The sequence below is a fragment of the Argentina silus genome (genome assembly GCF_951799395.1).
Source record: "Argentina silus genome assembly, chromosome: 7".
Lineage (NCBI taxonomy): Eukaryota > Metazoa > Chordata > Actinopteri > Argentiniformes > Argentinidae > Argentina > Argentina silus.
Window position 1 is genome coordinate 2,025,954 of NC_139661.1, and position 21,163 is coordinate 2,047,116.

The 21,163-nt window shown below is 44.0% G+C and overlaps 1 protein-coding gene across 2 annotated transcripts in view; it reads right to left on the minus strand.

The window, feature by feature from the left end:
- Positions 1-21,163, minus strand: part of pdzd2 (PDZ domain containing 2) — a 77,779-nt gene that overhangs the window by 3,769 nt on the left and 52,847 nt on the right. For both annotated transcript variants that reach the window (XM_083673728.1, XM_083673729.1), the window contains exons 9-23: positions 20,240-20,354; positions 19,993-20,066; positions 18,937-19,159; positions 17,788-17,905; positions 16,187-16,319; positions 10,810-10,897; positions 10,559-10,662; positions 10,111-10,276; positions 8,687-9,627; positions 8,206-8,350; positions 2,113-5,035; positions 1,691-1,808; positions 1,446-1,547; positions 977-1,250; positions 459-593 (exon numbers count right to left, since the gene is read on the minus strand). In XM_083673728.1, the coding sequence (XP_083529854.1) occupies positions 459-593; positions 977-1,250; positions 1,446-1,547; positions 1,691-1,808; positions 2,113-5,035; positions 8,206-8,350; positions 8,687-9,627; positions 10,111-10,276; positions 10,559-10,662; positions 10,810-10,897; positions 16,187-16,319; positions 17,788-17,905; positions 18,937-19,159; positions 19,993-20,066; positions 20,240-20,354 (5,659 nt within the window). The remainder of the gene's footprint in view (positions 1-458; positions 594-976; positions 1,251-1,445; positions 1,548-1,690; positions 1,809-2,112; positions 5,036-8,205; positions 8,351-8,686; positions 9,628-10,110; positions 10,277-10,558; positions 10,663-10,809; positions 10,898-16,186; positions 16,320-17,787; positions 17,906-18,936; positions 19,160-19,992; positions 20,067-20,239; positions 20,355-21,163) is intronic.

Sequence of the window (21,163 nt, forward strand, 5' to 3'; positions counted from 1 at the left end):
TGCTGCTTTTTTTTCTCTTTTTTGCTGTATAGTGTCCTTGGGTTTTTAAAGGCACATTAAATCCAATGTATTGTTATGTATTATTGTTATATCATCTCATAACAATGCCATCCAGCTATTGTCTCAATCTCATTCTACTCCTTTTCTTGTTGTGATGTCAATGTTGGCTGAAAACAAACTCAATGATCCTAGGAGGACCACTGAGAAACTGGTAAATTGGTACCCTCTAGAAGCTTATACCTAACAGTGACTCAGAGCCCAGTGGCCTACTCAGCACAGCACAACATTAAGAACATTGTAGAACCTTGTAAAGAAAAGTGTTTCACAGATCTGACAGCAAGTAACCACAGGGAATGGAGAATCATGTCAGTTTCTATGAAACACACATTTCTGTTCTCCCACACTAAAGGCTTCATTGTGAAGGTAGTGGGGATTGTAGTGATGCATAAGGGGCTCACCTTTAAAGATGCGTTTGACATTGAGCGGGCGGTCTCCGTGGGCAGAGGCTTTCCCCCCATCCAGGCTAAAGCCAAGGCCCGCTGATGTCTTATGGAGTTCCACCTTCAGAGCCCCATCAGGCCCCACCTCCACAGCTGGAACACACAGGGAAGCGACAACTCATTGAATATACTTCAGTTGGGGATTTCAGTATATTTCCTAAATTGGCTGACTTGAAATGGAATCCACCCCAAGTCTGCCATGAAATGAATGGGGTAATGAAGCTTCACACTGCAATCATCAAAGACTCAAGGATACCTGTGAATTGTGTGTTAATTTGGGCGGGAATAAAAATGATGCTTCAGTTTCAACAACTGAAGCTAGGCTATTATGAAACTTCACACATTTTGATGAGGTCATAGACTAATATCTAATTAATTTAAAAAGTGTTTACATTTGTAAACTCAAAGTTAATTATTTTTTGATTGGCAGACATGTCATCTACATTCTCTGAGGATAGCCCTTTTTGCCTCCATACCTGCTCCAATTGCAACCATATTGTCCCTGGAAGGCAGGGAGGTTTGTCGTGCACGGTTTGGGAGGTCATGCCGAGGAGACATATTTGGTTCGTTATCCTTCCCTCTCCGCATGACAACCAGGGCTTGTGTGGACAGCCGGGCTTGGTGGAGACATGACAGAGCCTCTCCGTGTGTGGTGCCCTCCAAGCTTGTGCCATTAATGGACAAAACACTGTCTCCCCGCTGAATGGTACCTTCCAAGCCGGCTACCCCTTTTGAGAAAACACGATGGACCTGACCAAAAGAGAGTGATGCAAGTTAAGAGCAGTTAACATGTGAAACACTGGAGGGAGACAAAATCAAGTTTACTGTTTACAAAATATACAACTACATATTGCACATACCTACAATATATAGTACTGAATAACATATTAGTTGTATCTCTCTCTCTTCAAAGTGACAAATACATAAAGACACCACTGTACTTACAGTTATGGCCTTCTGCTCAAGATCTACCCCTCCAGCGATGCTGAAACCAAGTCCCGAGCCCTCCTCTTTGGTAAAGACCACAAAGTGAGTATCATCTTTAATCTAAAGGGGGAATCAGACACAAGTTAGGGAGATTTTACACAGAAGTCACACAGAGAGAAAATACCTAAAACACAATCAGGCATTCAATCATGAACACTTCAATATTACAGGTCATGCAGATGTAAAAGAAATTCTCTTATTACCTCAGAGAGAGCCTTGGCCTCCTGAAGCAGGGCCAACACATCTGATTTGGTCGTCAGGGAGGCCAGAACAGTCTGCAGCTTACTTTGGTTCACAGGAGAGGCAGCAAGCTCAGTCAAACTGCAAAATGGAAACAAAGAAATATGGTCAATCCATGACTTACTGGTTGCTTAATCCTGATTTAGCATGTCTTAAACCTTTCAGATACATGAGTAAGCTTATTCAATATAAAAAATGACATAATTGTGATAAAGATATAATCTTTAATCTTTAAGACATAATTAGCATGAAAAATGTCTAATGTTTTATTGCAGTGAATAATGGTGCATGGGTGTTTTCACTTCAAATCAGGGGCAGAAGGTAGAGTATTATAAAGCATAAATACTATAGATCTCTATCCTCTGTAGAGAAGGTTTTTACTCACCCGATGGACCAGCTACAGAGATCTGGCTGCTGCCCATTGGTCTTTCCTGGGAGGGTGTCCTCATTGGCCCCAGTGTCGCCTCGGCTCATCCTGGTCAGGCTACCCCCCATGGAGGTTGCAGGTTGAGAGTAGCACTCTGTCTGGGTGGCTTCTGTGGGCCTGGTGGGGTGGACCTCCAGCTCTGTTTTGAATGTTACTGTGTCTCTGTCGCTGGTGAAGTCCTCCGTGCACAGCTTGTCCAGGTCAGGCATACTGAGAGCCCTGAGCTCCCTCAGTCTAGTACGGGACAAGTTAGTGTGCCTGCTCCGTAACACCGGGGGGGTCTGGGGGGTTATCCCCGCTGGCAACATTTTGGGAATTTCATCCAAAACCTTGTCCTCAGTGATGGGGGCTTCACTGTAGCTTTGAGGAGGCAGGTCAAAGTTAATTAGAGTCAGGCTAGACGGAGACTTGCGAAGCTCAGGCGATGAGGGTGTGGCAACGTTGAAATTGTCAACACAGGAGCTGAAACTCCTTCGTAGAGAACGAGAGTCCATGGAGCTCACTGAGCTCATGTAACCAGATAGTCTCCGGCTGAAAGGTGGCTTGGATGTGAGAGCATATGACTGAATGTCGATACACCTGACCACTGGTTTGTCAAAGCTTGCCAGGTTTTCAAAGGATTTTATCCTCTGCCTGACAGAAAAGGGATTTGGGTCCCCTGGCAAGCTGGAATCTGTGGAGAAGCTCCGCCGTTCCATTGCCTTTAAGTACAGTTTGGACCGGCTGGATTTTAGGTTCTCACCTGTTTCTGTTATACTTGAGTTTTTGTGAGCATTTTCTATGGGACCATTGTTCGTAAGCAAATGGGCCTCCTCTGCAGATTCTGTTGGATTAACTGCTGCATCACTTGTAATGCCGTTTACCCTGTCTGGGTTACAAATGGAACCAGAGGGCCCAGGATCTGTCCTTAAACTACAATCTGCACTTCCATTGATATCCTTTTGTAAGGAAATATTTAGGGTTTCTGTAGAGTCCTTTGTATTCACAGTTTCCTTTCGTGCCAGAACTGGTGTGGACGACGAAGAGGAGGTTGCGGATGAAGATGAGAGTCTAACTTCAATGAAAGTCCTCTGGGTGGTGGGTGTCTCGGGTCTCTCCTTTGGCTTGGCAGCCTTTTGCTCCTCTTGGTCTGAGCGGACCTCGTCTTTTGTTTTGTTGACCAACTGTTCCACCTCTGTTGTGGAGGATGTGGGGATGAACTTGGCCTTGTCTTGTGCTCGGTCGCCTGGTTTGGGTGAGACAGGACTGATACTCCTCTCCAGTGGTTTGTTGGTCTTTAAGTTGCTGGCCATTTTCTTGGGTTGTAGTTTGGGGGACTGGATGGGGGACGCATTTGCTTTTCTCAGAACAGGACTTTCGGCTCTGGCTGGTTTTGGAGAAAGCTGCTCCTGTGCTTTGCCTTTACTCTTAATACTGAGGCCCTTAAGTTTGGGGGCAGTGCTCATCCTTTGTGTTTTGTCCTGGAGTTTGAGCCTGCTGCTGGATAGAGGCGAGTCAGAAGTACTGCTTAGTGATTTCGGCCCTAACGTCCTGAGAGACGGACTAGTGGGGTTACTCTGGACTGTCCTGGGTTCCAGGAAAGTCAAAACATTCTCTCTCTCCCTGTCTCTTGTTGTTAGTGATGTTGACGCTCTCACTACTGATCTACCATTGCTCAAGTTAGAAGGCTTTGATTCCACTGAAGTCGAGTGGGATGGCGATTGTGTATTAGATTTCCCTGAAACTGGTGAAGCACTTGTATGCAGCCTTGCTGTCCTTTCCTGACTCCGTGGTGTGACATTACGGGTAACTAGTGTTGGGGAGGGACTACAGACGCTTAAACGTGCCTGATTGGAAGTTACATGTGCCTCAACATTGTCACACACCACATTGGCACCATTGACATGGCACACTGTAGGCCCTACGGTGGGCACAGAATCTGTGTCCTTGGAAGAATGGCATGCCTCTTGGCAGGGGGGAGCATTCAGCTCCCCAGTCAAACAGGCACCTGAGGATGGAGAGGCCTGCAGACCCTGGGACACAGAGGAAGGCAGGGATTGGGTTGTTACCACAGAGCAGTCTTTGTTCTGCGGGGAGACACCAGCAGAGTCGTGTACCACATCAAAGGACTGAGTATCCTTTGTGTTCTGGCTGCCACTGGAGATAGGGTGTGGAGGACACAATGGCCCATCTGTTAACTTGCTCAGCTCAGCTTGGCTAAGAGTACTGGGGAGCTGGACTGCACTGTAACAAATCTCCACTTCCTCCTCATCGGAGTCGGATTCCTGGGGATCAGTGGCACAGCTCGGCGCCTTATCTGCTGCACGACTGTTATCTGTGGCAGAGTCACTCTCTGAATCACTCTCATCGACAATGTCATACATGCATTTAGAGCCAGCACCGGGCCTCACTGAACCCACTCCATTTGAGAGAGCAGTCCCCTCATCGGTGAGATGACTAAAGTTTCTAGAGTAATTGTTCAAGAATGTTTTCCCTACAGGCAAGAGGCAACCTTTATTTCCTGGATCCAAGACAGAGAAATCCAAAAGATTGGGTCGCGCCAGAGCCTGTGCAGTGCTTTTCGCATTTTCTGGCAGGCCCACAGTGTCCGGGATGCTGCAGGCTGAAGTCTTTTTTTGTGCTTTGGAGAGTGTGCTTTTATCATCAGAGAAGCTTAGTTCAGTGATGAAATCATCGATATTGGTGACAGGTATTTCACTGCTGTGGTTTGTTTGGGCTATGGGTTTGGAATTTGTCTCTGAGGAGGCACTTCCGGGGTTTGGGGCCCCTTTCCTTCTCAGACTGTCATCATTCACCTCCTGGGGAGGTCTGGACTGATCCATTCTGGAGGGTCCATCACATCCCCCCGATGACATCATTAGACTGGACAGTCGATCTACAGCTGAAGGACAAGATTGCAAGAAAACAGGAATTTATTCCTCAAATACAGTGCCTTGCAAAAGTATTTAACCCCCTGCAGAATGTTAACATTTTGTTGCCCCAGATCCTAACCCTAACCCACCTCCTCTCTCTAATATTCATATTCATTTTTAAATAATAATAAATGTAATCATTCATCTTAGCAGGCTGTTTAAGATACAGTCCTAATGTCATGGCACAAATAAGACATGAGAGGAGTAACTCTCAATAACTAGATATTTATTTATATATCAATAAGATGACCTAATGCATCAATAACATCAGGCAGACAAGGACGTTTGCTGACTTATTGGTTCTGGTTTAGAAATTAACATTCCTATGCCAGAGCATCCAGAAATACCTTTAAACAACTCTAAGATCAAATTACAAATTCCCCAAATCTGATGTTAAATGAAAGCTTCTACAGATCAAACCACAAGCCCCGTTATAACTTCTTCCCAGCAGAAGCAGGTCTGTTGTGCATTAGGTGAAATGATGGATGCAATGGATGTGTACGAGTAAGCCACAGTGTGGCATGCTTTCAATGAAATCTGATAGCATTCAGTGTCCTATGGGAACTAGATATGCACACCTCCGTTTGTGGGAGCAGTTAAGAGGCTTAGAGGAGATGCTGGACAGTGTATAAAGATCCACATTTATGAATCAAACACATTATGTATGTATCAGTAATACATACACACAGACAGACAGACAGACAGACAGACAGACCGACAGAGAACAGAAAGGCATACAGATAGACAGACAAGCAGACAGAATATCAGATGTTCTTTAGATTACTTTGATTGGTGTTCTTGCAGTGAGTGCTCTTGTTGTCACCTACGTAATATCTAATCAAGTTAATGATTGCCTCTAAATCTTATAAATTATGATTAAATTGGGGCAACTACTAGACGTAATCAAAAATCATTAGATTGTGTAAGACTTCTGTAAATGGTGGCAATTGAGATCATGGTCTGGGAAAAGACTGTAGTGTTTGGCTGTGGTCCGGCAGCAGACTTCTTCCTGGTATTATAAGGGCAATGACCCTCAATCAGACCAATTACTTAATTAAACAAGGGGGAGGGGTCTGGAGGAGAAGCCTTCAGAACTAGTGGCCCACAAGCAAAATCAAGAGCATATGCAAACCTTAAGCCCAGTTCAGATAAAGCCAAAAGACAAGCCGCAGTTTTAGAACATAATTTTTTTGATCTGAACTATATCGTTTAATAATGTCTCCTGTTGCCGTCTCCAAGATTCAACATGTCAAATTTTATCTTAGATTAGATTAGATTATTGGACTAAAAGACAAAAATTAGCAATTGTTATTGCAATTGTCAACAGTTGCCAACAGTTAGCTTGTTAGAACCACTTTTCCTATTTACCATAGGTTGATCACTTAGCTAATGCAAACAAATGTTAATTGTTTTTTTTATGTATGATATATCGCTAGCTAGCAAGATAATTTCAGCTTCATTATTTCCTTACAACTGTTATCTGAAGTCTCGTTTTTTGTTTTAACAAAACATTCTAAACCTGGCCAGTTTCTGGGCTCTGCTTTAATATCTGAACCAGGCTTTTTAGGTCTGCCTAAGGACTTTTGAATACATGCATGACTTCTCAACATTAAACAACAGCATGGAATTAGTGAATGAATGCAGATTGTCAGAACTTCATCCTTAGTGACAAACAACAGGTAACTCACAGCAGTAACACCCGAAAAGAAAGCTACGCCAAAAGGAAAAGCTATACAAATCTACTGTTAAGCAAGCTACTGTAAGAAACTGCTAGTGCGCGCAGGGAACAAGTGCTCCTATGGAATCTAGGTTAGCTACTGAGGTAAATGAATCGATAGTCACCATGGATACAAAGCCAGCTGCTTGCAGTTCCCTTTGAGGAGGAGAAGGGTACTGCCAGCAAGGGAAAGTCAGCTGTGCTCCTACGTCTTATGGCAGCAATGAGGGAAAGACAGACTGGTCTATTGAATGACTGTGCAGTCGAGATTTAGGGCTGGAATGGACTCTCTCTCTCATTCCCAGTGAGCTCACATCATACATGGAGTCATACGAGTTGTTCTGAGAGGCTGGTTAGTATTAGGCAGTAACAATCGCAGTGGGCGAGCTTGGTTATGCTATTATAACACTGTCACTGTTAAAACACAGAATGACACCACATGCTATTACAGATTATGCTGACTGTCTTCTCCTGTCACCTCCTATGTTATGCTGAATGAGGGTTTTAACAACATTTAATGTTTCATGCATTAGAGTAATATCAGTTAAGTGGACAAGGTGGCTGTCATAAGCTGTTATGGTATGTATGTATGTATCATGTCATTCTATAACAGTGTTATAAAAGCATCATGTCTGGTTGCTTCATGCTGAGAAAGAAAGATGAAGAGCTATAAACAGCATATGTCTTTATGGTTGACGTTTAAAGTTTGGACCAAGCCTGCTAAAACACCAGTCTCATTAGTGGGTTGGCACTGCAGCGATATCTCACACCAACACTGTGAGGGTGATGTATAAAAAGCATTTTATAAATAAATATATTTCTATTATCATCATAGTGATAAACCCCACGAGAACTAAATATGGGAGAGCATTTGCAGTTGTCTGTCATTCTTGTTAATAACCATGTCATTTATACTTGCAGGTTTGAAAGTATGCAACTGGAACAGGTGTTGAATTGATTTGAACTAAAAAGAGTGTGGAGAATTGAGGGATGTCAATACCAAATAGTAAGTAGTAAGTTAAGTAAGTAGTAAGGTACTAGTAGTAAATTAAGTGAAAGTAAAGTGCTATTTTCACTAGTTGCTACTGAATACATACTGTAATATTACTCAACTCTAACAGGGAATAAAATAGGGGAAAAGCCCACCAATAAAGCTATGAAGCAGTAGCACCGTCCAACCTCAAACCACAGGACATATGCTGCATTCATGAAAAGTCGGAAACTCTGAACCTCAAAGTTAAAATTAATGTCAATTATTTACGTAGAGCTTCCTATTGGTTGATTCTGATACTGTCCAAGTGGGAAACTCAAGTATTATCTTCCTACAAGGAGTTTCCAAGTTAGAAATTTCAGTGTTTCCTAGTTCTGACATGTCATGAATGCAGCAATATCCAGAGAGCAAGTGCCATAAAAAGGACTCACCTGAAACGGGCCTCTTGATTTCCAGCGTGAGTTTCATGGGAAGGTTGTGCATGAGGTCACAGATCTCCTGATAGGTGGAGGAGCACACAGGTGTGTCACCTATTGCCACAATCTCGTCTCCCACGCACATCTTGCCCATGGATTCCTTGAATGATGAGAGACCAAAGAAATGGAGCCAGCCAGTCAAGTGAGTTTTATGAATAGAGGGTTGTAAAAGCATAGTGCTGCATGATAATGCATGTTGCTGCATACTGTATATTAGGTACATTTTCCCGTCAAATATTTCTAATCATTTTAATATATGTTTGTGATTCACTTTAATCATCAATTTAAAAACAGTTTCATGATTTTGGGCAGGTCTGTCAGACCAAGCCTAAGCCTACTCCTGGAGTAATACAATTTTAATTTCAAAATTAGGCTTAATCTGGGTAAAATAAAAACGGTCATAAAATGTTTGTTGTATGAGAGCTGGGTAACATACCCTCTCTGCTGCCCCTCCGGGCCGCAGCCCCGTTATCACCACCTTCAGAGGGGACGACTTGATCTCCAGGTCCAGGCCGAAGGACTCCACCTCGCTCCTCCTCAGGACCACTGTGTCGATGGTGCAGACTCCGGCCAGCTCGCTAGTCTCCCCCTTCCTGCAGTGTTGATGGGGGGCTGGTCGGCCGAGGGTCCTGGGGAGGGTTCCCCCAGACTGGGGGGCCTGGGATTGGGCTGAGCCTGGGGAAGGCTCCTCCCCTTTGGGCTTCTGCTGGGGTACGTTGGGCGCCTCAATACTCATCATACTCTTCACGCGCGTCACTGCCTTGTGCTCAAGCTTGGGGGAACGTTTGGATTCTAGCTGACCCCCTTCGCGGTGGTGTGGGTCCTTCTTCACACCCAGGTTACTGGTCCCGGAACCATCCCCAATCGCCCCACCCACTCCCCCATTATTGTGGTCGAAGCAGTGGATGGGCATGAAGGGCGACTCTGCGCCCGAGCTCGGGAGGGTGCTCCCTGCCTCGGACTCCAGGGAGCTTCCATAGTGAGCAGTGGGCCCCTCGCTACTCCCGAGCCGGCGGAGATCGCCCCCATCTTGGCTGTCCTCATCCACCTCCACGGAGGAGGTGGAGATGACAATTTCCGAGTCATTCTCAGATAAATGGGATGCCCGGGCATCAGTTCCCCGGTTGGTAGCCCTGCGGAAGGGTGCTGTGGCCCCCGCGTCCTCGGGGTCATCATCGTCGTCGTCGCTGGGATCGTCCTCGTAGCAGAGGACCCGGCGCTGGCGGAGCAACGGGCTGCGGACCGAGCTGGGGCTGCTGCCCAGGCTGGGTTGGCGCGCTGCCTCGACATGACGGTTCACCGGCCCGGGGGACTGACTGACCACTCCGTTATATACAGGGCCAATGTTCATTCCGGCACAGGTGCCTTCTTTGAATCCTGCCACAAGAGAGAGACAGAGACCAAACCAAAAATGAGGTGACATTCGGTGGTTAAGTTTGTAAGGTGGAGACCATAGATGTGAGGAAGTGATGTAGAGTGCTTGATACTGTTGATGCAATTCCTCACATTAACTATTGTTTAAGGGAAAGGATTAAAAATTGCGGTGTACTGCAATCTCTGGCCACACTGAACATTTAAAACGTAAATATGCGAGAAAAAAAATTCAAGATCATAGCCTCAAATGTATATTCTTCTAAACGACCGAAACATTAAAACGGTACTTCAAAGCCAGTGCTCAGACCAAAACTGCATTGTCCAATGTTCCTCCCACCGAATCTTTCTCTAAATCCTACCGATTTTCATGGACATGTAGAGCTTTTAAAAGCTAAAATCGTACATTCGGCACCTTTTAATGAATTACACTCCATATAGTGGTGCCATTGGCAGTAATATTATGGGTGAACAGGCCGTGGACTGTACCATGTTGTTGTGCAGTGGAGTCGTCCATCGACGTGTTGCAGCTCCTGTGGTGCAGCATGTCGTCATCGCTGGAGCCCATCGCTGTGGTTTCAGACAGGGATGAATGACTAGGAACATCTTGAGAGAAGTACTGTGATAGCTCTGCCTCCGAACTCAGGGACCCTTGCTGCAGAGCAGGAAGGAGGGGAATAGAGAGAGAGAAGAAGAGGAGGAGGAAGAGAGAGAGAGAGAAATAAGCCACCCTCTGTACATTTTGCCAGATAAACTGATTTCCAGCAAATGTCTGTCATTTAAATCAACACAAAAGTAGAGAAGTATTATCGACAGGATGGTTTCACTTCTCATGAGAAGGAGGGCTGCAAGGGTTTGTGAGTTTGATCGTACCCTAGTTTATCTTTTGATTACTTTTAATAGATAGTGTGTTTTACTGGGCTTGTGATGTGCTTACTCTGCTTGCAGGCTCCAGGAACCTCTTCATAGTCCAGCTGAGGGCGTTGGAGCCATCGGCCAGCTTGGCCTTCACTGTTGGAGAAGGGCTCTTGGAGGGCAGACCTGGAAAAAGTCAGAAGTCATGGAGGTTACGATGTCTCGGTCACAGTATCTCAGGGAATAGGGATGTTCACAACTTGACCCCCCCCCCCCTAAGCCCCATCCAATGTTCTCCATATGAAGGTAGATGAATGAAGTACAGTAGCAAACCTAGAGTGTGAGTGGAGTGGGCGTCCTTGCACAGGCTGTCTCTGTGTGTGGAGCGGGCGATCACATCGTCCATCTCCTGCTCTGAAACCTGGGGAGGAAAACAAGAGGGCAAAACAATAATCTTAATAAAGGTAAAAAAGTAACCAAAATTCACTTCCTTCAAAAATCTGTAGCTCTAGCTCACTTGTGCTTTTGCAACAAGTATTTACTAGTGCAATGTGACCACCAGGTGGCAATGAACTCATGGCACTCAGTATCAAGTGCCACAAACTATAAACAGGAAGAGGAACACAACGTCTTTGGCCTCACCACAGAACAAGAGTCAACTAGATAAAACAACTTGTTATACTGTTAACTTTCAAGCTGTTTAAATAGCTAGGCCTTCCAGTGTTTTGATACATGAAGTTTACCAGTAACCCATGGGTAGAAGAGGGTATTTTGGTTTAGCATAGTATCAGTGTAACTAGCTACAGTATAGTAGTAGCATACTGTATGGAAAACAGTAAACTACTTTTAACTCTACTTTTTATATTTGCCCGCAAGCACCCCACAGGAGTTTCAAAACTAATTACATACATAATCACTTCATCTTACCATGAAATATACCAATTACATTTACAAAAACAAACTACATTACTGCAGTAATTGCAGTGTACTGACACTGTAGTTAGCAAGCTGTTGAAAACTATGTTGCCTTCTCTCAATTGTAGCGTTCAAAGCCACCTTGCATTCCCAGCGTTTGGACATGTTTACAGCATCTGCCTGAGAAACATTTGCCTGCTTTGATGCTGCAGCTTGAAGCATTTGCAAAGCCTTGGGGGTGACTCGTGACTCGGTCTCTTGGCAGAGCCCACTTCCTCTATCATCACATAAAATGATTCCCGCTTCACTCTTGTCAGATGACTACAGCAGCCAATCAAGTTGAAGCGTACCCAGCCTTTTGCCTTGTTCTGCCTCTGTTTCTTTAAGTTAGAAGTTGATCTCTAGGACCAGACCTATGTGCCCCCGATCCTAACCTTAAAAAAAAAGAAAGAAAGGCCACTAAGTACCTAATTAAGCCAAATGTGCACCTGACTGTCTGGATGAATCCACTCCAGTCAAGTCAGAAGAAACATCATACATGTTGTACAGTATTTTGAGAGGAACATCCCTATAACCATTTGAGGGTAAATAAATATTTGACACCAGACCAGTGGGGAACTTCTACATCTCAAGTTGATTCTCTGACATCATAGTGATACTTTCCTAATGGAACATGTCAGAGAATAGAGGAGTAGCATGAGTCTGAATACGTGCAGTAGTTCACTGGTCTGGAAGATTGATTAGCATCGCTATGACAATAAAAATCAAAAACAAATTAATTTTCAATTGAGCGCATTAAGGTAGAGGATTCTTTGTCTGCCTACAGGGAAAGACATATTTTTCATTGCAAAGTAAAGCTAATATTACATTTCCTGTCTGGGCCGCACTTGAGGACTTGGATTTCAAAGAGGGGCTGCTCCGGAGAGTTTGGTTGCAGCACGCACAAAAAGTGCATGGAATTCCATGGAATTTCTAGACTTTGTGGGGGTAAAAAACTAAGGACACCAATCAAAAATGTTGAAAATAATCAAAATCAGACTTGGGCTGTCACAATGACATTTTGTAAGTGTCTGATAGTTTATTGACATGATGAGAGGTAGTATATATTAGGCACTCTTTCTCTCTTCCTCCTTGACTCTCTCTCTCCCTCTTCCTCATTCCTCCTCTCTCCTTTTCCTTCACCCCCCTTTCTCTCTCCCTCCTTCCCCCCCTCTCCGAGTGATTTATTTACCCCCGAGCGGGGTACCTAACCTTTCCAACCCCCCTGTCACACAATAAAGTAGTACGCCCCTTGAAGCCACAAGGCCTCCCACCAACCCTCCTCCTGCTTCATTAACAACAGAGATCATTTATGGCAACAATATGACAAGTCAGCACTTTCTAACCATAACCCCCCCTCTCTCTCTCTAACCCCACCACCCAGTTCCTGCCCCAGCTTCTTAATATCTTGATTAATTGAGTGGAGGAAAACCATAAGCCTTAGCGCTAGGCTAGCAGGAATGCTGTTGACTGTCTTTCTGGTGGGCTTGAATGATTGATGCCGTGGGATAATTAGCACGTTAGCAGGTGGAGGTCGGTTATGGATTGGGACTGAGTTCCAGATGGTGGTGGTGGGGATGGAAGTCGAAGAAAGGATTAGTGCAGATTATTTAATGCTATGTTTGTTGTGTGAATTTGTTTGTTGTGTGTCTTAAGAACCTAAAAAGTTGTTGGAGGTGTGGGCCTTTTTGAGGTACAGTAGTGTGTGCGTGTGTGCGTGTGTGTGTGTGTGTGTGTGTGTGTGTGTGTGTGTGTGTGTGTGTGTGTGTGTGTATGAGTACACTTTGTGTTTATGTGGAAAATGGTGCTGATTTTTGAGTTTGGTTCAGTTTTTGGAAAATTAATAAAAGCCCTATGATTGTAGTGACTGCCCATTACCGCTTATCACTTATTAAGCATTATATATTCACATTACTTTAATAAAATATGTTTGTTGTGTAAATTACATATTTGATTTGTATGACTACTATTATTTCATTCATAAAATCACAATGATGTAAGTGACTGCCCATTATAGCTAATCACTTACTTATTAACAATCCTCTATTTACATGACTTATTTCAGTTGTGTATTTGCTTGGGCCGGTGGAAGGTTTTACCGGTAGCATACAGTGTACAAACACCGGTAAAATTCCCGCCACATTACATTATTTTGCCATTACACCCGCCAAGCGCAAGAGCTGAGATTTATTAAATGAATGAAATGAAAGTGACACTGTGGAAGATGTTTAGACTGCTACGATAGCCAGAGAGAGAGAGAGAGAGAGAGAGAGAGAGAGAGAGAGAGAGAGAGAGAGAGAGAGAGAGAGAGAGAGAGAGAGAGAGAGAGAGAGAGAGAGAGAAAACGTTCTGAAGCTAGCAGCCAGTTGATTTGGATCAGAGGATAAAAATAATAATTAAAAAAAAACAGTCCCAGAATGGCAACGGTTTGGATTCAAACCAGGCGACAAAGGTAGGGCCCTATCATTTCTGCGATACAAGTGTGCGTATGTTGTGCACAGGGGATCAATAGGCCATCTGGCAGGCAGACCGCAAAAGCTAGTGGCCACTCATGGTAACGTCGTCGTTCACACTTTTAGTTCTGCCCAAAAAGATAATTACGGAGATTGTATTTAGGTCGATTCCAGCGTAACTTTGATGTTCTGCAATATCCAAATTCATGCCTTGGCCCTAGTAATTTATTTTATAGCCCAGATCGGACGATAGAAGCATTTCTGTTACTTCTATAAAGCGCATGAAAACCTTATGAACCATGCTAGACTTTGGCGCGTTGCTTCCAGAAGTGCCACAACAATTGAACACTAACACTACAGTACATAAAATCACATTCTGTGAGCAGTATAGGCCAGTACATGCATTACTCTTTTGTATCTTCTCAATAATAGTTCTAACATGATTTTACTGATGACTATGATGCATAATATGCATTATGACAATAAAGACACTAATGTTGAAAATATTTAGACTGTTATGATATGTGATAGGCCATACATTTACAAACGGCATCATTTGATGGCAATCCATTACTTGGATGCCTAAGATGATGGCGAAGTTAAAGGACTGATAACATTGAAATTATTATTACGATTTGGCCTACTAAAGATTTCAAATTAATAAATGATCATTGTCAGTGTCATTTTCACCTTCATGTTGAGCTGTGCTAGCATTATTGGCAACGTGAGTATTTGTAGTCTTGCATCTCAAATTGTAGGTATAGGCATATTTACTGTACATTAGCCTACACATCGTTGACTACACTGAAGTTAGCAGCATAGTTTCTCTCGAATGACTTGTGTTTGTGCTTGTATGTTTGCCAGTGTCCAGATGTGTGTTATATTCTATGACAGGTTCATATTTTTTCTCCATCCATTTGGTGGAAATACACTTTTAGTTATGCAGTACGTGATGTCTTCAAATAAGTCCATAGCATTTACATACCTGTTGACACAATTACAGTGAAATGCTAATCAAGGCTTGATAGAACTGAGGGACAGTGCCATGAGCGAACATCATGAAATGCTTGCTGCCTGCCAAAACTGCTTGCTGCCTGAGGGCTGAGGCATGTTCCTTGTATTGGTAACCCAGTGCACATGCTCGATGGGCAGAGGACTGCACAGGGTTGTTCAGGGCATTGCATTGTTATAGAAACAAAGAGAATGTACACATTTCGTTGGCGGATTAGCAACACGACCTACTACTATTGACATGAATCGGGTGACTTCAATGTGTCCATTCGTATTTACAGTCATTGGTTGTGCACCAACTGCAGAGAGAGCTGGCTTTGTGTGTGTAGCCAGTTAGCAAACTTTAGCAATGTATAGACTACTCTTATGTAGGCAAAACATAATTAACATTCACATAATTAACATTAACTGCCAAGCACATGACAGATTAATACTTAGATCACTTTTGTTAATTGAAGAAGCCACTATTTTTAGCTTGTGAACATGCAGTAAAATACCAGAGGAAAACTTCTGCTGTCACATGGTGCCCTCAGAGTCTGGGTGCCCTCAGAGTACAGCAGAGATCATCTCTGGTAGCAGCCAGCCAGTTCGACAGCCACCTATCTCTGTGCTTCCCAGTGAGACTGATGCATTAGCTATCCACATTAACTGATAAAATACCTAAACATTGTTTCGAAGCAGATAAGACATACTGCTACCAACTATCAATCAATTTCATGTATTGTCGGATAGAGATCATACCTCCTCTTACAGTAACACTTGAGTCCCTCTTTCTCGTTCGTGTTCTCTGGCCCTTTCTAACTTAGAAACTCGATTCCTCACATCCTCTCCTCTAAGTTCTTCCCCTTAGATATTCTTTACCAATGCTTTTTGAGAAGGACACGAGCGAGTACAAAGGAGAGGATTGGATGGTGGTCATTGTAGTGAACCATGTTTTCTGCGCTAAACAGTGTTGAATATTTGCCTGTTGAAAACTACAACTTACAAGTTACATAGCTATTGCTTGATTTAGATTTCTCACTAGAAAAAAATGCATTGATTTGAGTAATATTTAAGTCATTAAGCTAACTCTTTTATGCAAATATATTTGTCTAAGTAAGTGAATCGACTATACATCAGTCATGGTAAATAAAACCTTTGATAAGAACAAGTGCCATCGGCAGTCACAGTGCTAGAGAAAGGATTTAAAAAATAGTTTTTGTTCATGTAATGTGCAATAGGGTGTTAGGGGGTGGATAGGTCTGAGGAGGAGGAGCCCAAGTGATTAGGTGCTGTTGGAGTGTGTGTCTTACTTTGGCGTTGGGGTGTCGACTGATGATGAGACTGACAGGTCCTGGCCCACACTCGCTTAGGATGGCGTAGGCCTCACTCAGAGCAGCGTGACGCAGGCTCACAGAGTCCACCTCCAGCACCTGGTCCCCACGGCTAGGATGAGGAGAGAGGGTGGACACACACATTCACACAAAAAGGGGCACACGTGCACGCACACACGTACACACACGTACACACACACACACAAAAATCTGTCAGCTCTATTATGCCCACTGTCTACAATGCTCCGAACTGGCGAAGAATGCAGCTGATGAGCAATATCAAACCATGCTCAAATCTGTGAAAGCAACACCTGCCATCAAAAGTCCATCGTGTTTGCAACACCTACACTCTTTTGCCATAAAGCACACATCCATGCACCTTTGTCCCTTTAAGAAAAGATTTTTTTTATTTTTTTCAATTAATTATACTGTATATAGCCATTGACTCTTGAAGGATATAACTAACTGCCTCATGAGCTTAGTGCAAGATTGTTTTACTCCATTGTTTGTAAATAACATAATTGTAAACAAATACTCTATAGCTTCAAAACATGGTTAATACTATCATTTTGATCTAATGGATGGTCATCTATAGTCCTTGCATCTATAGCTCTGCCCATGATTTGAGAGTGGTTACATTTCTCCTGCCCCATACCTCTGCTGTTTACCAAAAAAAGGAGCAGGGACACCACTTTGTTGTTGTTTGAATCCCAGATTGCCCCTGGCAGGGAATCGTCAGCCAGGGCTTTCTGTTGTACTGTAACACATTTCTAACAATAATACAGGAGTACGCAGAAAGAGACGAGGAGACAAACAGCCTCACCACCACAGACATGCTGAGACGTGCAGTGATCTGCAGGGAGTTCCTACATTTCCACCACTGCTATGTTTTCCCTGGGGGCTCAAGTTCCTGCCTCACCCTTCCTCAATTTAGAACTGAAGAGGTTCAACTGACAAATAATAACTCTGTGTGTGTGTGTGTGTGTGTGTGTGTGTGTGTGTGTGTGTGTGTGTGTGTGTGTGTGTGTGTGTGTGTGTGTGTGTGTGTGTGTGTGTGTGTGTGTGCGTGTGTGTGTGTGTGTGTGTGAATGAGTGTGTGCGTGCAAATACTGTAGGGACAGTTTTTAAATATCTTTAGCTCAAGCTTACTTGAAAGCTCACTTGTAAGTAAGTATTCAAAATGCAAGGCAGCATCAGTGAACATTTGCTTTGCCTCTCCTCACAAAAAATCTTACTATTGCATTAGACTTACAGTATATGTTTTTATTTCTGTCTGCAAATATCTACAGCACATAAAGAGACCACGAAAAGTATTTACTACCTATAGAGCACACTTGTTCATGCGAGAGCCCCCAAACCCACCTGAGAGAGCCCAAATCCAACTGAGAGAGCCCAAACCCACCTGAGAGAGCCCAGACCCACCTGAGAGAGCCCAAATCCAACTGAGAGACCCCAAACCCACCTGAGAGAGCCCAAACCCACCTGAGAAACCCCAAACCCACCTGAGAGAGCTCAAACCCACCAGAGAGAGCCCAAACCCACCTGAGCCCCCAAATCCACATGAGAGCCCCCAAACCCACCTGAGTCTACTGTCCATCTTGGCCACAGAGCCGGGGGCCAGGCTGTGGATGTAAATGCCTGGGGCGCTGTTGTCCAGAGTCAGACAGCACGCACCGATGCCAAGCCCAACGCCTGGCTCTGAGAGAGAGAGAGAGACACACACACACACACACACACACACACACACACACACACAAATGCACACACACACACACACACACACACACACACACACACAAATGCACACACACACACACACACACACACACACACACACACACACACACACACACACACACACACACACACACACACACACACACAAACGCCTTTACTTTAGATTCAAGTACACAGGAGGAGTAAAAGCATGTTACATTCGCTGCCATAAAGGCACGTATGCAACAAAGACAGTCTATTTAAAAATGAATGCAAAGGCAGCAATTCAGTAATGAATTTCTTGGTACAACACAGCACCTTCTTTCCCCCGCTTTAGAGGAAGAAGAACTCTCTTAAACATAAATCAACGCTGGGGAGAGAGATAGAGCTCTTGTAGGTATTTAAGCAATCCTGCTTTCCATCCTGACACCCACTGACCTTCATTTCCCCAGAAATACCCGCTCTTTTCCAAGACTAACAGGTTTGTACTTGACAGGGCATCGTGTGTGCACTCTTGTTTAGATTTTTTCGTAGCGCAGGTGTCAGATTGGCTTTTTAAAGGTTTCCACTCAGACATAGTTTAATGGTCTTTTGGTGCCAGTGTACCTTAAGTATTTTCAATTAAGCTGATTTCAGATCAGCTCTCCCAGCAACAGTCTTAACCTCAAGCCTTGAAAGCGAGGTGACAAAGCTGGCACTTTGACAAGACTGTAATGAGATGTCAGAAACCAGAGAGACAAGTCCGAATGGGTCTTCACATATTTAATTATATTTTACTGTCTGTTTTTATACGTGCTCCTTTGTATACCTGCTGAAAATTAATTTCTTGGGTATTAATACAGTACTACTCGACTCTCTCTACATGAATGCAAAACTAAACTATACTAAAAACAGGTTTTTCTTGTACGTGAACAGATTTGCAACTGTTCTCTAGAGCTCTGATGATGCCTTCTACATTGCCCTGGAGTGTATTAATACAGTTGTATTGAAATTAAACTGCTTCTGCCAACTACCTTTATTGAGCGTCACCTCCATGATGATGCGGTCCTTGGGGCCGGGGCCGGGCCCCTTGCGGGTGTCGGCCTCGTCGAAGGCCGGCGGGACAGGCGTGCCCCCGCTGGCGTTGGAGTTGGGTGAGCTGGAGCGACTGAGGAGGGTCGGTGTGGGGCACGGGGTCAGGCTGGGGCTGCGGAGGCGCGTGCGTACAGTCAGGGTCACCACTCCCTTCTTCAACTGCTGCAGGGGGACCAGGACAGACACACTCATGTTAGAAAGTCAGACTCAAGTTGGTTTAGTTTGGTTTAAACTAAAAGTCAAGACTTTGTCGAAATGCAGACCAACTTTAGACCAAGTTATACCCATGATATCTAGAGTCCCATTTCAATCAAAACTGGTAGCAGGTTTCCTCCTACACTGCAAGAATGATCAATGTGATTAGTGTGATATAATAAGAACCAACCACATGTACATTTTGCAAATTAACAATCTTTATCTACAAACCCCACAAACACCCGGTTATAGGCTTTCATTAAACAAGGCCCGCAATATCTCTACAACCCAAACACAGCCTTGGTGTTGATGTTTGAACCCAGGTCATCTGTGCATCAAACACTATCTTAGCATAATGTGATTTTCACATATGTAGACACGTGTATGGTGCTGGAGATTATGAATATGAGGTTAATACGCGGCGAAGTGCCCGTTTAACGCTATGCATGTTGCGTATTTAGAACAGGCTATTTCCCGCATTCCAGTCATTTAGTTTCCTGTGAAATTAGACAGAATTTTGGTGGGAAATCTTGGGATCCTGATTCCCGGTGTTTATCCCTTAATCAGGCTGCATACATACCAAAGCATATGAGCAGAGTTGAGCAGTCAGAAAACACGCTCCTCGCTCACAAGGATTTGTTTACACTCTGCTCTCTCGCTCTGCGCCCGCGCCCACCGCTCACAGGGAACATAGTGGTGCTCAAGACTCGCTCTATCCATTTCAAAATGTGCCTCACTCTCAAAACATAATACCCCCACTTTGCTGGTGCGCCATTCCGCTAACGTGCTCTCTTACTCACCTTGAAAGTCTGGATGGCCTGCTGGTGAGTCAGGCCCTGGAGGGACTCTCCGTTCACTTCTAGGATCTCATCTCCTACAAGAGAGAGAATGAGAGAGGAAGAAAAAGAAAGTGAGGGGGAGGGAGAGGGAGAGATTCAGAGAGGGCCACCAACATATTTGTAAGTCTATGGTCAGTCTGTTTCAATCGAGGTCATCTCATCAAAATCGTTCAGGTTTTGTAGTTTGTGACTTTTCTTTAGAGCTAACCCTCTTTCAGTCTTCCATCGGCAACGGCTGCTCCGTTAGGGAAAATAGTCTTCACGAAAATCCCCATCCGTCCACGTGCAGAGTCCTGTCCGCCAACGATGCTGAAGCCCAGGCCCTAGCCGCCACCAAAAACAGAAAGGAATTAAATCTAATTCAGAAGCACACAGAAGTAACTACAGCATGACTAACACTCATGATACTGTATGTGCCTCCCCCACAATATCAAAGAACTTGGCTTTAGTAAGACCCAGCAGTGTGTTTCAATACCAGCATGCATCAAGAACCGGTTAGATTGTATCTCTCTTTGAAGAACACAATGCCTAAAACATCCTCTAACATACACTCACTAAACACTTTATTAGGAACACCTGTACATCTTCTCATGGTGGAGGTGGTGTAATGGTGTGGGGAATGTTTTCTTGGCACACTTTGGGCCTGTTAATACCAATCAATCATTGCTTGAATGCCACAGCCTATTTGAGTATTGTTGCTGACCATGTGCTTCCCTTCATGGCCACAATTGACCCATCTTCTAATGGCTACTTCCAGCATGATAATGCACCATGTCACAAAGCAAAAGTCGTCTCAAACTGGTTTCATGAACATGACAATGAGTTCAGTGTTCTTCAGTGGCTTTCCCAGTCACCGGATCTGAATCCAATAGAACAACTTTGGGAAGTGGTAGAATGGGAGATTCACAGCTTGAAAGTGCACCTGAAAAATCTGTCGGAATTGCGTGACGCAATCATGTCATCATGGGTCAGAATCTCAAAGGAATGTTTCCAACATCTTGTGGAATCAATGCCACAAAGAACTGAGAACTGTTTTGAGAGCAAAGGGAGGCCCTACCCAGTATTAGTATGGTGTTCCTAATAAAGTGTCCAGTGAGTGTATGTTAACATGGCATAATATATAATAATATTT